Source organism: Solenopsis invicta, chromosome 6 (genome assembly GCF_016802725.1).
Source record: "Solenopsis invicta isolate M01_SB chromosome 6, UNIL_Sinv_3.0, whole genome shotgun sequence".
Classification (NCBI taxonomy): domain Eukaryota; kingdom Metazoa; phylum Arthropoda; class Insecta; order Hymenoptera; family Formicidae; genus Solenopsis; species Solenopsis invicta.
In genome coordinates this window covers 21470968-21488694 of record NC_052669.1, presented here as the reverse complement: position 1 = coordinate 21488694, position 17727 = coordinate 21470968, and the positions used below count along the sequence as shown (strand labels likewise).

The 17727-nt window shown below is 28.7% G+C and overlaps 3 protein-coding genes across 6 annotated transcripts in view; all 3 read right to left on the bottom strand.

Moving 5' to 3' along the window:
* Positions 1-17727, bottom strand: part of LOC105203826 (juvenile hormone-binding protein) — a 423181-nt gene that overhangs the window by 383867 nt on the left and 21587 nt on the right. The window lies entirely within an intron of this gene.
* LOC105203811 (putative gustatory receptor 28b) lies at positions 310-4330 on the bottom strand. 4 transcript variants are annotated; one of them, XM_039451236.1, is made up of 9 exons: positions 4090-4330; positions 3842-3996; positions 3698-3763; positions 2981-3246; positions 2606-2782; positions 1800-2043; positions 980-1048; positions 710-799; positions 310-520 (listed from the first exon to the last, which is right to left on the bottom strand). In XM_039451236.1, the coding sequence occupies exons 1-9, from the start codon at positions 4136-4138 to the stop codon at positions 461-463; spliced, it is 1176 nt and encodes a 391-aa protein (XP_039307170.1). In that variant the 5' UTR covers positions 4139-4330; the 3' UTR covers positions 310-460. The 4 variants fall into 4 exon arrangements, with proteins under 4 accessions (XP_039307170.1, XP_025991012.2, XP_025991011.2 ...); XM_026135227.2 differs by having other exon boundaries at positions 3698-3996; positions 4085-4330; XM_026135226.2 differs by having other exon boundaries at positions 3698-3996.
* LOC113003873 (RUS family member 1-like) lies at positions 6484-8316 on the bottom strand. Its single transcript, XM_026135225.2, has 3 exons — positions 8130-8316; positions 7718-7903; positions 6484-7133 (listed from the first exon to the last, which is right to left on the bottom strand). Exons 1-3 carry the CDS (start codon positions 8157-8159, stop codon positions 6885-6887), a joined length of 465 nt encoding a protein of 154 aa, XP_025991010.1. The 5' UTR covers positions 8160-8316; the 3' UTR covers positions 6484-6884.

The window sequence follows — 17727 nt, the reverse complement described above, 5'->3', positions numbered from 1 at the left end:
ACTAAACAAGAATATCAATTCTCGTTAATTTATTATTTATTACACTATTATGCGTGTCTTTTTAAACTATTGCAACTTATTTGAAATTTTATTGCATAAGATAGCAAGATTATGAAAGAAAAAAGTTAATTAAATTTTATGAATCTCAATCTTCTATTACGTTAAAGATTTTTTAAATTAATTAAATGTGTACACTTTAAATATACTTTAAACATTAAAATTTTTTATTAATTTTATGACATTTATGAAGCTAATTAAAAAACTTATTAATTTAGTCATAAACTGTTGCTTCTTAGAATATGTAGCATTATTAATAAAAGTATTATCTGTAATTTATTTATAATATGTTTAATTTCTCAGCTTACATGTTATTACACTATGTTATATGGATGTTTTACTATTTGAATGATAAAATGTAATATGATTTAAATAATATGTTTATCCGTAAAGAAGCTATACTTCAATGTGATACGTTCATTTGTATTAGAATAACGACGTACGTTGTAACCGTAGCAAAGAACTGAAAAAAAAATATATATATATATGGTTTCTTATTGTTTTCAATTTCAAATTATTTCACAATTAAATCATGTAGTTTTACACTTCTATTTTTTTGTATACAGTATTATTCTAAAAATATTTTTGTTGCTCAGAATAAATAAATAATACAATTTCATATTTATGTTAAACAAATAAATAAATGACATACCTTGCCAGTAAGACAATTATCAATTGAAAAGAAACCAGAAGCCGTAAAACTCAATGAGTTAAGCATTACTTGCTGTGTAAATTGATGAATCTGCAAACACATTTACATTTTTATAATCAGTAAAAACATAAACATTATACAATTAAGACAAATTTAAAATTTATGTTTTAAATAAATAAATAAATAATTTTATGTAAATATTATTAATGTTTTACGTTACAACAGTCTAATTTAATTGGTATAACTAACAATACATAAACAGATACTTACCTCTTCTCTCATATCCTCGTCAATAATAGCTCCTTCAAAAGACTGTATAAGTTCGCCAGTTTTATATGCCTAAAAATATAAATTCAACAATGTGATTTGACGTAAAGTTATGATATAAAATTATGAACAAATTGCACAATATATTTTTCTTTTATATATCTCATATTTGTGGATGTATAAAAAATAAAAATTATTATGCACAAACGTAATTTTTTTAAGGTATTTTGAATGCATAAGGTACCTAAGAATAAAGTTCAATATTAAATAAGACCCACTTTTTAAATTTACCAAACGCGCAATACTCTTACAATACACGTTTAAAGTATGCTTAAAAGATGTGTCATAGAAAGTAGGTAAAAAGAGGCTAAAATTGGAACCAGCAGTTACGTGTCCTTTTAGTGGAAACTCGTATGTTTACTTTGTCACAAAAACTTGTGAAGCTGAAGGAAAAAATTTTCCTTGATATTTTTGCAAAATTCTAGACAAAAATAAATAATAAAATAACGATGAAAACAAAGAGAACATATTATCTAACGACTAATGAGAAAATCATCGAGAAATAATCTATCTGCATATTTCGTCTTAATCTCTCTTTTGCCATGTATGTTTGTCCCGCATTTTTGCTACACGATTTACTACTACAATATATTCTTAGGTTATTAATCTTTAAATATCTTAAATAATGTCAATTGGTTATTGTCAACATATTCGACAAATTACATCTTATAATTATGTATTGTCTCAGTTCTTAATCCCTTATCAGAGATGTGAAGTATAATTGTGCACCTTATTTTTATTACAAAAAAACAATTCTTTTTACCTCGTTTGATACACTCGTGCAAAGCATATTTATTAATATAATTTTAATTGAATAAACGCTTCCCCACAATGCTAGGTCTATAACTTTTTCGCTATCGATCACCAGATGGCCAGAAAATACACGATATAAACAATAAGTACACGCTGTTACTACCGTAAAATGGACTGCTAATTCGAGCAAAAGTTGAAAACAATAAGCACGATTAATTTGTTGTCCTATTTTCGTAATTTCCAAATGTAATACTCTTTAACAGAAAAATATTAATTAATTAATGACTATTGAAGTAAAGTAACTGTACCCTATATGGCCTACTTAAATGTTTTGCAATTTTGTCTAATTTTTTTTTGCTGAATTCATAATTGAAAACTGATGACCAGATTTAAAGTAGGAAGCATATCTATCAATTTAAAATATGGAACAAATTCAAATGTTTATAATTACTTAAAAACAGCAAGATCATATTAAGTATTAGATCATATTGGGTACAATTATTTTAATAATAAAATCTTATAAATATATATAATTATTAGAAAACTATAAATGCCGATTGGAAAAGAAAAAAAATGTACGACAAAGGCTTAATTAAAAAAAATAATTGTATATGTTACATTAATTTCATAAATATCATAGAAAAATATGTGAGATAAGAAATAACTGTTTTCCAATTTTAAAATAACGTAAATAATGATTATATAAATTAATAATTATATAATTATATATTAATCACTACTAAAAAATTTTATAATTGTATAAATTTTATAAAATACTAAATAAAACTTTAAAACGAGAATTATTACTGATCTTACCTTAGTGTCTGAATAAGATGAATTATTTTGTCTTTGTGGTTTTTATAGTTTGCCATGACAAATGTAAAAGACGTTTTATCGTGCCGATTATGAATCTTAATGGCATTTGATTTGTTTACGCAGAGCACTACATTGTCAATTAGATCGTTTATCTTATAAAACTTTTGTTGGATACATCTGCCACATTGTAGTTTTAATCAGTACGTGAACAGATACTTCTTATACATCTACTTGTTCATTACAGTTTAAAAAGACACTACATGATACCCGACAAATGTTTTAGAATTCAGTAAAATCTTAACAATTTCATTTATTGGACAAGCTCCTCACTAACTGTTATTTGAATATCACTGCTTTGAGAGACATATTACTTGCCTGATAAACGAGGCGAAGGTAAGGCCCACTATAGAATTTACCATAATCGGAAAACAGACGCATATAGAGCAAAAAATGGCAGACCAGTATCCAGTCTTGCGATACATCCACAGTACAATCGTGACACTCATTATTATCATGCCTATTGTCCAAATAATAATGAGACTTAGGACATTGCGAAAAAGTTTCGAGTAGTCTGACTTTATGCCTAAAGTCTTTAAAGTATTATCCGCTATGCCATTCCTCTTAATTATGTTAGTCATATTCTTCAAGCACAATAAAAATTAATTAATTGATTAATAAATTTGTCAAATGATGAATCATTAAGAGACACACAAAATATCATGTTAAAGAAAAAAAGTATATGCACACAAATAAATAAATATGAAAAGTAATGAATAATAATGTAATATGAATAATAATGAAAAAGTACTCTATTATTAAAATTAAACTGAATGTATTTAAAATTATGAAATTTTTTAAATCTCTTGCTTTAATTTTAATAAAGTACTTTTTTTCCTTTTTAACTTTCTTTGATTATATAGAAAATATTAAGTATTTTAAAGTTAACTGAACATATTTAACGTTTTGATACATTTTAATGCATTTAATGTTTCATTACTGTAGCCTTTCTACAATTTTTATTTGCCTACAGTTTCTATTTGATGTTTACACTACATCTAATAACGTAATTTTACGTGAAACGTTATTACGTACCTCCGATTTGAACCAGAATAGAATAACAGCCAAGAAGGCAACTAAAATGTTGACCGCCATAACAAACTGAAATATTATAAACTCAAAATTGTATGCTTGCACGAAGATCCAAAGTCCTTTGCAAAGCATAAGAAAATATCCAACCACTATCAAGATGGTGTAGAAAACGCTTGGAAGATATCGCGGGCGATTTGTGGGTATTTCGAATATTCCCATGCAAAATATACAATTAAGCCATAGGATAGGCCCAACCGCCTGTTTCAAAGTTTTCACTTCCCACACCATCTTAAACCATTCACCTATCAACCAATGGACCAATCTATCAGATTAATAACAAATAGATACTCTGATTAATATACAATTAAAATATTTTATTAATTATCTTACGTTACGTTTTCCAAATTTTATATGCGCAGTATCTTCATTGAAACGATAAATCATAGAAACAATAAGTCTCGGACAAAATGTCACTTATCTTAATTGCGAGTGTAACCAAATTGTTGCCAGGTGTTGGAAAAGAACGTGTTACACACGTCCAACGTTTGCGAGGACTAAATTTAACTTGGACACTAGTCCTGCGTATTATCCTTAATGAATCCTATACCTGGCGAGCAACTACCAGCTGATAAGCCATCTCGCGTGACGATAGAATACATTGCGCCTGCGTAGGTCATGCAATTTCGCTTATTACATGCGTTATTTCACTCCAGTGTATATTGTATACCTTCAATTACTTGGTTTGGTTAGACATAGCTTACCTGACCTTCTCTCGCTATACCGAGAAGCACATTTAACTAGCGGCTATAAATAAATATAATCTAGAATCATCTCTGTCTCGGCAATTTATCATAATATTATTTTTGATAAAAAGTAATTTTACTAACCTAGCATGACATAGATTTTAATTAAGTAAAGTACAAAATAGGACTTTAATATCACTTCTTTAGTTATATATATATATATATATATATATATATATATATATATATATATGAAACTTTTAAGTTGATTGTATGTACACTGTAACTAGATATAAAATATATAACATAATGAGCAATAAAAAGTAATACAGTTTGACTACGTGAAAACAGATCTATTATAACATTGACGTTATTATGTAGAAAATATAATATAATTGTTGTATAAAAGACATCATGCACAGATAATTGCATGATGTACTTCTGTTTAATCAATATAAATATAAAGTGTGTATTAAATTTCATAAAAAAAAATTATCTGCGCAATTTCACCTTAAACATACGTTTGCATTTTATCGTAAATGATACGATCTGCAACTAGACTAGGCTCATTAGGCTTTCATCTTAATTGAGACTTACAATGAAATGCTAGGCAATTATACGATAAGATATAAATGATACGAAAAATAATATTATTAATGGAATTTTCACGTTTTGCAGTTAGAAAAACTGCTTTCTGGTGTTACTTTTGTAATTTTGTAATTGTTTTAATCTTTAACACTAATCTCCTAACCAATTAATCAACTTTGCAATGTTAAACAATGTAACTATATATAGTATACATACATTTGCTCATGTGTATTAAAAATATATTTAATATACATGTAATTGATAACAAATTGTTTTTATTTAAAAATTCAATATTTTGATTGGGCATATGTACGCTAGAGTGTTGGAAAGCAAGGGGTGAACCACTAACTAAAATGTTGTCCTACAGATTATATGATTTCATCTGCAAATGATTTCATTATGATTTCATAATGATCTCTAATGATTTCATCTGATTGTACAATGACTTTTCGTGATTGAAATTCATTATGATAAATAAAAAATTTAAAAAAAAACATTATTCAAATTTTTAATGACCTTTTTTTAGAAACAGCGCAGTGTAATTTCTAAGAAATATTTTTGACCAAAAATTGATTAAAATTAGAAAAGCCAAGAGTTTATACTGATTTTATAATAAACTTTATAATGATTTTGATAACTTTATATAAATTTATTATGATTTCTGGCGATTTCATCTGACTTCATGATTACATCTGATTGTAAAATGATTTCATAATAATTTCGAGGACACTGCCCCATAATTATATTAAGTGATTACTCCTTCGTTGGAAAATTATAAAAAAAAATTTTGTTTCTAATAAGGGTCGGTAAAGATTTGTAAAAATATACATATGAAAAGATAAAATATATTTTTTATAAAATTTGATAATGTAATAATTAATGTAAGCTCCGTGATTTGATACTTACTGTTTATTTCTGCTTCTTTATTTTAAAAAAATAACGATTTACCTACCGTATCTTTTACATTTTTTATTAATGCTTTCTCTTCCATTCTAACAATTCAGACTATCTTAAGTGCAGTTTTATGACATGATAAACCAAATGTGCAGAACTATATTAGCATCTTAAAACAAAGTATAAGCATCTTTTATTTAAGATAATTTAGAAATAAGAATAAACTGTCAATTACACGCTCATTATATGACAGTTACATTGTTGAGTGGAAAATTACAGCTAACGTTTGCATTACATGTAACTTGGTGTTTGCTGGAATACAACTTACATTAACAGATAAATATTAGAATTAAAAATGTTAAATAATAATTTTTGCACAAATAAATTGACAAATATATTAAACTCTATAAAACATAAAATGAGATTGTACTAACAAAACGAATTAAACTCAATCTGGAATCAAACGTAAAATCGAAGCTCTTTCGATCAATGAATTATTTTTTATGTAAAATAATATGATGTAAATTTAGTGTATTTTAATTTGAAATAAGAATCTTACAAGCAGTTTGGTTCTGTGTAGTATTTTATTATTGCAATAGATAATTTTGGATAAATTACAATAAAGTGTTACAATTTTTAACTTTTAGCGGCCACACTGGGTCAGCTCAACCCGAACTAATTTTTAAAAAGTTTTGTTTTTATTTATAACAATTTTTACTTGTTACAAAATATTTTTTATCTTATAATTTTTCCGATTTTTATCGGAAAATTTGTTTTTCAATCTCTAAACAATCGATTTAAAGAAAATTAATTGAAATTGATGCATTATAATCCAAAGTATAAGCTAAAAAACGCCGGATCAGAAATATCCAAGTGTGAACAGAAAGGACTTTTTTTAAAATGTAGGTATTGAGGGTTGAATATGTCTAGCGATCCTACAGCATTGAGACTTATCTGTATTTAAGCTACTCTTCGTCGCTGTAGTCGAAAAGATTTTTGTTCGTGTTGCTATTGAAGTTAACGTTACTGTTCAGATTTTGATTGGCATCGAAAAAACGTGGATCACCAATAAGAGAACGTCTATGGTATCGATTGGTGTTGAAGTTTGCATTCACGTTCTCGTTAACATTCGCATTTATATTATCACTCCTCCTATTTTTCTTTTGATTCTTCGGAGATTGGAGAACACTATCCAGTTTATGACTTAGAGATGTCTAAAATGCAATTAAAGCATATGTTTGTCAGTTTTTGGAATAATCAGTGTGAATCTGTATGGAAATTAATAAAACTTAAACTTTATTCAACTTTACTCATAGTTAAAATCCCAATTGGTATACATGTTGTCAAAAAGTTATTTTGACAACATGTATACATATTGGGATTTTAACTATGGCCGCCTCAATAAGGATATTACACGTCAATATTCATACTACACACTTATATTTAAGAATGTCCTTGTTGAGGCGGCCATAGTTAAAATCCCAATATATCATGTATATGAGTGTGTATGTATGTATACGCGCATGCATACACGCGCACGCACGCACACACACACACACACACACACACACACACACACACACACACACACACACACACACACACACACACACACGCACACACACACACACACACACACGTGTATGTATATTGTGTGTGTGTGTGTGTGTGTGTGTGTGTGTGTGTGTGTGTGTGTAATTATTTATTAAATTACACCAGATAAGAAAAGAATACGTATTTAGAATGTACTAAGAAACAAGATCTAACATTTGTTTTACTTGTTTGTATAATGCAATACCTCGGGGCTTTCATTCTGATTTTGTTGTTCTTGAACAAAATTATATATTTTATTGAAGGGGACCAGACAGCTCATCGAACTTTGTTCTGTCTTAGCAACCGTCTCCTCGAGGCGTTTCAAGGAGGCTAGAATGGGCTCCAAGTCCCGACTCGCCGCGTCAACATATTGCGACAATACGATCAAAATCTTAAAATAAAAAAATAAATTTATGTAGATCAGACTGCATGTAACATGTTCGTATTTTATAGTAAACAATTTTTTTGTTTTCAAAATAAATTTAGAAAAACATTTAAAGAGCAATAGGACAATACATGATCTCAGAATTGTGTTACATATTTAACATATGTATATGAACTAAAAATCCCTAATAATGTTAATTCATCAGCTTGCATTAGAAAATAATAAAGCTTACCGCACAGCCAAGTACTCGGCGCGAAATCATAGTGGAAATGGATTATTGATGTTGCAGGTTCACTTCAATTCCTGGATCAATCGCCAAGTACTGAGCGTGAGCTCTTCCTACTTCATATAGAAGAGCTCACGGTCACTTTAAGATTAAAAGTCTGCTTTACTGCTAGTTTTCATTGAGCGTAATAAAAATTGTTAATTTTATAAACCAGACGACGGTTATATGGGTTTGTTATCGTTTGCGTGAGTGAATGTGGTAATTCAATTTATTCTTTACGACACAGCCAATTGACGGTATAAAATGTCAACAATAAAATAATTTATAACTTTGAAAATCAAAGCACATAGATAATGCTCGAAAAATATTACACGTAGATTGAAGTCAGCTAGAAAAGTCTCTCTTTTATACTACTATTTATTCAATTTGTACAATTTTAAATAAAAATAAAAAGATAGTAATAAAAGGATAAAAATCATCAACACTATTTACTATTTACCAAAAGCAAGTAAATTAAAAAAATTATATTTATTTTAAAATATACTAAAATTTTTTTCTACCTCAAAGAGAATAATACTTTACTAACATTTTATATTATAAAATAACATTATAATATAAACTTTTAAACTGTCGATATTATGCTAATGAAACTTTAGTTATAAATAACTTCTTTGACAATGCAAGAAGCAACATTTCATAAGAAACATAATACCTTCGTGTGCCACTGTCCCCACTGCCATCCCCACTACCAATCTACTGCAGTAGACTGTATATAAGATTACTTTGTTAAGGGGGTATTCTGTGACAGATCAAAAAGAATCAAAAAACATTTTTTTTTATATTTTTATAGTTTGAAATGTGTCTCAAAAATGTGTTTCTAAAATTTAATTAAGACAAAAATCATTAAATTAACGAAGTTATAAAGGTTTAAAGGATGCATCCTCCATAATGCGCGCCTACCGAGATTCCTGCGGCGAATGCATCGTTGCGTGTCAAATAGTGTTATTAGTGTTTATGTGTTTTTTAGTGTTTCCATCTACGTAAAACAATAATGAAAGTTTAAATTCATTAGTTTAGACATTTGCACCAAAACATTACACTGCGGGAAGAAAACGGTGAAAATTGCAACTTTTTTGACCGTTTACATTTTTAATGACGGTTTCCATTCAATTTTACAAATAATGAGTATAATGGGAATAAAAATTGACCAAAATGCCAAAATCTTTGTCGATACCACAGACAACAAGCACATTAAATGTTCGGAACAGCAGACATCACATGAGACAAAGGAGACCAGAATTGCCAAAAGACAAGAGAAAACTGTAAGTTATTGAAATTATTCATTGTCCACCTCAAAAGTGCCTGCAAAACTTTAAACGCATTTTTCTCAAAACGACATTTTTCAAATCAAGTGCCATGATTTCTCAAAAACTATTGGGCTAATCAATTTGAAATTTTTCTACACAAATGTAGTTGAAATTTTTCACATATGTGGCTATCGCGTCATTTAGGATCTTCTTGATATCTTTAAAATTACTATTTTTTTGGTCTGCGAAATGTTAGAATTTCATTGTAAAAATTAGACCATTACACTTTAAGTGTCGCCATTTTGACAATTTTTTTTAAATTAATTTTTTTTAGATGATGCAATAGCCACATCTATTAGAAACAAAATAAAAGAAATTTATGTATTTCAGATGACAAGGACGGTAGCAATGGTGACACCCGATAGAGGAGAACTATAAGACTATATTTTCTTTAATAATTAGCATCTGCCATAATTTTTAACAAAAAGCTTTAAAAAAAATTGAGGTGCTTCTTCAAAAATGAATAAATGTAAGCATAAAACATTAAATCTGTAGGTCTAACCATTTACTTAAAATTAATTCTTAAAAATTGTCTTGAAAACGGACCGTCACTAGAATACTCCCTTAATCAGTACATTAAAATATCTTTCTCCGTCTCTCATATTTACAAGTATTCAGAATAATAAAAAATATACATTTTTTTATAATAAAGAATTTATAAAATTAAAAAACATAACAGACCGCTGGTTATCAATAGTGTAATTTTTTGAACGTTACAATTTAAAGGATAAACAATAAAGCATTTTATTAGAAGATATATTCTTTTCTTTAACATTTTGTCTTTGATATTGGCTCCGATCTAAAATCGAAAAATATGCGGCTATTTATAAAATAATGCAAAGTAATATTACAAAATAAATCATGGAAAAAATAAAGTTTATAAAAAAATGTTGTTTATATTGTTATAATATAATTATATAATATAATTTTTGATTAAATAAATAAAACTGTGAGTTAATAGATGTAATTTTAAATACTTTTCATTGTTTTCCTCTTTTTAATGTTATTATGTTGTTTTTTATAAAACTTATTATAAATACATAATAAAATTATTCTTTATCGAATAAATAAAACTATCACAAATAGATGACGGAGCCATTGTGAAAACTTATGCATCATTGCCTCTTAAAAGTCAAAGTTAAAATGAAAGTTTCTGATATCTATAATCTTCATTCTATTTTTATTACAAATATACTAGTTAGTTAATTACATTAATTAGTGTCGCTAGGAGCAACTAACTACATTACATTACAGTTGAAAGTTTATTTATTAAATTGCTGACGATTGTTTTCTTAGTTTTAATTTTTTAACAAGAATATTGCCGAACGCAAAACTGAAATAAATAATACGGTTAATTAAATTAAATACATATTAAGTAAAATGCAGTAGTCAAAAGAATTATTTATTTATAAAAACAAGAGAAAATAACATATTAATCGTTCACATTTTGAAAAATTTATCCATGTTAACAATTAATTTGGAATAGATCTGGTGTCAATAATTACATAAACATCGTTTAATTGAATAACTTTTCTTTTATTAAACACAAAAGTGTAACTTCGAGCTAATAAAGAGCATTGAGAATATCTTTCCTGTTAATTTTGATTCTAACGTTCGCGTAATCATCTTGTTCATTGTCATCATCCGTTGTCGTTGAGACAGGACTATGCAGCATTCTCCTTTGGGGACTGTGTCTCTTATTAGCCTTCACCTGGGTCTGTTTCGACAGAAATATCTTTATAGAGGCCATCATGTCCGCCACAATGTCCCTCGTCATAATCTCTTCGTCTAACATATTAATACTCGGGGCGTCCCTGGTAAGCGCCCGTCGAGTAATCTCATCGAGATGACTCGCCACTTGAAAAGCAGACGGAAGTGTTGTGCTCCTTCTGCTGGGTGACACTAAGGGAATTACAGCATCTTGAAGATCCTTCAAGATGCTCTTTGAACTAGTGAGATGATCGGTGTCGTTGTTCAAGCGAGACTCTATTATCTTCCACAGTTCTTCAGCCAATTCTTGCGCGTTCACATTCACAACTATATTTATATTCTTGTTCTCGATTATCGGAACTCCCGGGTGTTCCTGCAAATTATCACTTTCAATTTTGAATGTAAAAATATCTACCGTTAATAAAACATTGTTGTATAAAACAATAGGCTATAATTAATTATGTTAAACACTCGAAATTATCAAGGATATATAATCAAAAGGCTAGTGAGAGTGTACGCACGGTATTCCGTGTACAAGTTTCTTCTTGTTTTAATTACCAACTTTATTTCAAATGAACATTTCGGCTTTGTTTGGAGCCATTTTCAGCATACTAAGTACAAAGACGTGAATCTTTTAAGTCTCCATAACAAAAAGCAATTAGGGTATCTCTCTGATGTCAATCTTGTCGCACTGACATGTGAGAAAATACTCTAACTTTTCGCTATGGACTTCAAAAATCTACTTTTTTTTTGTAATTGAATGCTAAGGATGGCCCAAATCGGAGCTAACATGTTCATTTAAATTTAAAATAAAGTTAGTAATTAAAATAAAAGAAAAACTTACGCATTGAACATTGCCCTTACATTCTCATTAGCTGTTGAGTGTATAGTTTCCAAAAATTCTTTTAAATTAGACTAGGTGTTTCTTATAGATTTTTGGGTGCTGAAAACGGTGTCACAAATCAAATTTCACTAGCACATCATGTTTGCAAATAAAATATAGAGTTTTAATGTATAAAAAATGGAATTTTTGCGATATTTAAGAGTTTTTTGTTAACATTATCTGAAAATTCTGACAGACGTCATAAATGTATTATTTATCCACTATAAAATGCAACTTTTTTATTTAGTATAGAGAGATGTTTGACCGATAATGTAACAACACAAATTAAACAAGAATGCCTTCAACGGTCGTAGCTAGATTTTAATGCTTATATTTATTCGTGTGATTTTATATACTTCTTCGAGTTCAATAAATTGCGCGTCGAATTGTTATTCCGGTCATAACACAGCTTTTAAATTGAACAAGAATTAGTAATATTACGTGTACGTAAATATTAAATTGAAATTAATTTGATAATACTTGATGCTAACTAGCATTTAAATATTAATCCTCTCCCCCCGTAAAAAAACCTGTAAAGAATTTATTAAATTTTTTATTTAGATATCTTATTTTTTACACGCTATGAAAGATTGAAGCTGGTAATACATTTAATGGAATTTATCAGAATAAATTATATGGTGTATGTGTATCAATAACTCTCCTCCCTCTAAACTACAAACATAAGTATTGTATTCATCATAAGCAGAATATTTGCTACCTCAGCAAAACTCAATACTTAAATCTTTTATAAATCATAATTAAAAAGTAAGATGCCGAAATAAAAAATACGCATTTTATAAGAGATAAACCAATATATTCATGACTTTTGATGAGAATCTCAAGATAAGATTGACCTTTTTCATAAAAAAATTTCAAATATTGTAAAAAATACATTAAATCTCAATTATTTCCGAAACCTGACGTACATGCGTGTTAATGAAAATTGGCTTGCGGCATCATTTTCAGCTTCTAAAAATTTATAAGACACATCTTGTCTGAATTAAAATAATTAAAATAATTTTTGTTTATAAACTGGTGTTATTTATTTAATATAGGCAAAATCTGTTCATGACAAAATTATTTTTTTGATACATAACAATAAGTAAATTTTTTTATCATTTGAATTACACCATGATAATGGATTTTCATCGAATAACATTAATTATATGAAACTATTGAAGATTAATACTAGTTGTGTAAATTTAGTGGCTATAATAACGCCATGTTATTGTATCATTAACATCCATCTTAAAAAATTAATTAATTTATAAAAATTATTATAATATTCTTAAACAATTATGATAAAAATTAGTTCTTTTATTTTCTTCTTCTTTCTCTCCTTTTTGTATGAAGACATCTCTGAAGAATGCGTCTGGAAAGATTTACATGCAAATTACATTATTATTGCAATTACAATTTGCATAAGCGTTGTATTGTTTAAGAATATATAATAATTTTTTACGTTCTAAAATTTTTGCAACATATAAATTGTTAGTTTTTAATTCTTAGAAGATTGTTAAGATAAATAACCATAAATATGAAAAAATTATTTCATTCAAAAATAATTTATTCATATAAAGCTTTATTAAAAATTTTTACAAGAGCTTCTTTTACTAAGTAATGTCACATTACTTCATTAAATGTTTAGTTTGCTATCCTTACTTGAGCACAAGCCACTAGGGAGGCCCACATTATTATCAAGCACGTAACTATCATAATGAAATTGTCAAAGACTTAATTGTTACGAACGTAATTGTAGTAGACGTAATTGTTAGCTCAGAGCGTCTTACACGGCGAATGCATATACTATAAACCGACTTTTTATATGCGATAATCCGATCGAGTGTCGGTGGAACTCTGTGCGTAATGCAATAGCCCGATATCGAGTAGAAATTAAAAGGCTGTGCTATCCATGCCGTTTAATTCGCGCACGGTATTGTAATCGTTTGTGTGATAAGTTCGAGCCATCCGCTCGTAGGCAACCAATTTAAGAGCGCACGCGATGCCGATCAATGAGACGCAATATCAGCAAGGGTTCACAAGTACGATTTCGCAAAACGCTCCTTCAAATTACAACGGTCATCTTCTCGCTCGTTTCACGTTATTACTGGCGACGACTATATGTGTAATCAGCATTAAAAATCAAAATTAATACATTTAATTTCTATTGATAATCTTTATTTCTGTCTATTTCTTTACTAGAGAGAGAGAGTAAACACCAATAAATATTAACGTTACATCAATTATAATTTTACACTTAATAATGTAACTGTTACGTGTATTATACTACATTTGTATTGTTCAGTGTAAAATTACAACATTGTTATATTAGTGTTAGTTCGGTTTTACTGAATTTTTATGCATAATTAAAGATACTTTTTATTCTTTTTATTAAAATGTGTATTCTCTAACACTTGTAAGATTTCAATATCTAACGTGATGTAATAATTATCTTCTTTTATTGATAGCTTCTTTTCTTCGATTGTAATTTTCCTTTTGGAGATGTAAAGTTGCATCTTCAATTTGATCTTGATTTTTCTAAAAAAAAGTTTGTTACTATTTTTTTTATTCTAAACAAATTAACTATTATCAATCACAATCAAGTTATTAACATAATACAAAATATATCGTTTCTGATTTATAAGTAAAAATGTCTTTTATAATATGTAAAGGTTTTTATTGAATAAAGTTTTAAGAAATACGAATGAAGTTTTAAGATCGTGCTCTCAAGAATCGTTATGTGTGATAAAAGTTTCATCGGTACGATCACATTGCAAAATTAATTAAAAGGTAAATACGTTTTGGTCCGTTATTCATGGTTAATCAATTTTACGCAGAAGTTGTAAAGATAGTAAAATCAATTTTACTAAAAATAATTTCGACACTCGATACATTGTTAAAATTAATTTCTCAAATCTACAAAGTACAGTCTTTAAATATGTAACATATCACATTAAATAACGTTACATTAAATTTCAATTTTTAAAGAGATAGAGGAAAAGAAGAACAGTTAGAACAATTATAAAAATAACTATAACAATACTGTTTTCATTATGATGAATTACAGCGCAAAATTGCGAAATAGTTACTATTATAAAATAGTTACTTTAATTATCACAACTGATTTGTACATGGTGGTTTATTTGTCATTACCACATAAAATATTTTTAATACTTTTTATAGTAATTTATAATGTTTGAGAATAATTATTTAATTGAAAAGACATTTATTAGAATTAGTAAAATATTTTTTTTTTAATCCTATTTTTGGAAATTTCAAGATTATCATTTTTTAAATTATATTGTATGATTCTTATATAATATAATTTTTTTAGCAATTAAAAAATATTAAAGCAGAGTTAGCAAAAAGTTAATAGTTTAAGAATTTTTATATTATATGCAGGCATATTTTAACATAAAATATTTTATAAATGATTAATGTTTTGATAATTGTATCTGAATACTTTAATCACTGAATAATGAGATGAATCAATTGGTACGGGAAAAACAGTTACTTTTTAAAAAATTTTAATAAAGTTATTTTTTTTAAATACGATTTTTTTACACACATAGTTCTCATTCTTGTTCTCTAAATGTTTAAAAAAGGATTTATCAAAAAATCAATAGTTTGTGTGAATTTTTATATCTTGCTCTGGTATTTTGTAATATAAAATATAAATTATAAATTATTAGTGTTTTGATAATTATATGTAATTGTTTCTTGCAAATTATGTAATATATGCCATTTCGATCTGAAAATAATTGTCTTTAGACATTGTACTCGTACTTTACTTTCAAAAACAAAGGTATTTAAAGCGATAACAATAAATAGAATATTCTTATACGTTTCTGTTTACATAATTCTAAACTTAACACTTACGAGATTTGAATCTTGCTCGTTAATTTGCTTAGAATCAGATGATATATTCGATCGCAAATTGTTGTCCCATTGATCAGTCGCGTAACGTCGATTATCCGTTTTCTTTTCTAAATAAGATCGAAGCGCGTTGATCAGTCGATCGCTGATCTTCTGCAATTTTGCTTCAGATAACTGAACACTCGAATCCTCGCTTGTCAACTCACCGATAAGAGAACCGTTCGATTCTAATACTTTATCGTCGCAGTGAGTAATTTCACTTTTAGTTGGCCGATTTATCTCGTCATTAGTAGACGATTTATCTTGAGGCCTTCCTGTTTCTTCCGCATTAACTTTCGTAACGTCGCTCGCATTTCTAAAATCTTGTGCGTCACTCGAACCATTGGCTGGACGTTCCGTAATCGAAACTAATGCGAATGTACTGGATTCTGTTTGATCAGGAGACGCTGACGTCGCAACTGCAACATCTGTCGATCCACTTTCTGTGCTTCTCTGGGACGATTCCTCCAAAATTGGATTTAATTGGTCATCGCCGTAACCCGTTTCGTTTAACTTCTTAAATTCGCCAACTTTTATTTGTCTATCAGTTTGATCTAGACGTTGATCAGTCTCATTGTAACTTATTGTTTGTGACAGATTCTCTTCGGTAAAATTATTAAGATCTTTATTTGGTTGAACGGAAAAAAGATCGCTTTCAGTCGTATTGTTGGTCTCCTCTCCATTAAAATCCGAAAAAAACCTGACCGATAGAATAGAAGAATCATTCGATGATGTTGCTGGAAGTTGATTATTGTCTTCGCCCTCTAAATTATTCTGATTTATTGGTAAACTGCTATTAGCTTTCGTTTCTTGATTATCCCTTTCAGATGCAGCATTATTGTCTCCCGAATTGCTGGTTAAATCTTGCTGACTATGAAATTGATTGTCAGATTGATTTTCCGTTGGTTTAGTGTTTTTACTTAGCTCTTGTTGAATATAACCGGAATGCACAAGATATTTCTGACTTTCTTCTGCGATTTTCAATGACGAGTTAATAATATCGTGAGATTTCGGAATAATTTGATTGAGTAAGTTACTCGCGTTCTTTGCGACCTCCGGCAACACTTTGGTCATCGACTCCACAATATTCTTCGTGCTCGATAAAGTCTGATTCATTGCGGACAAATTATTTGCAGTGCTTGGAGTCAGAACGTTCCCAGAATTGTTAATTACGTCAAAAAATGTTTGGCTTACATCGTCGCTCCTATCAGACGACTCGCGTGTGTTTTGCGGAATATGCCGATTCGCGTATACATCGTTAATAACTTTCGGAACATTTTGCGCTAGATCCGCGCCGAATAATCGTTGACTTATTCCAAACGTTGAACCCTGCAGATCTTGCGAGTGCGGGAAAAACTTATTTACAGTTCCAGTTAAATCGTCCATCGTATTCGTGATGTCCTTTGCTAAATCGATTTGATTCTGTAGGTCAGTGATATTTCTCGTTGATTTCGGAGAATCTAGTCCAAATTCACTTGCATTTTGCGAGTTACGCGCTGTATCCAAATTGCGAATTGATTTTTCCAAAGAATTAAGTGCTTCGCGATTATGTCCGGTAACATCGGACGAAGTTTCTTGAATGCCTTTTACAGATTTTGTAATTAAATTGCTCATCTTTGAATCGCGTGCAACATTTCGATCATTAATATTTTGACGATCGCTCAGGTCAAACTCGGGTGACTGATGTTGTAATTGCGAATGGAGGACCGTTTGATTCGAATTTATTTCC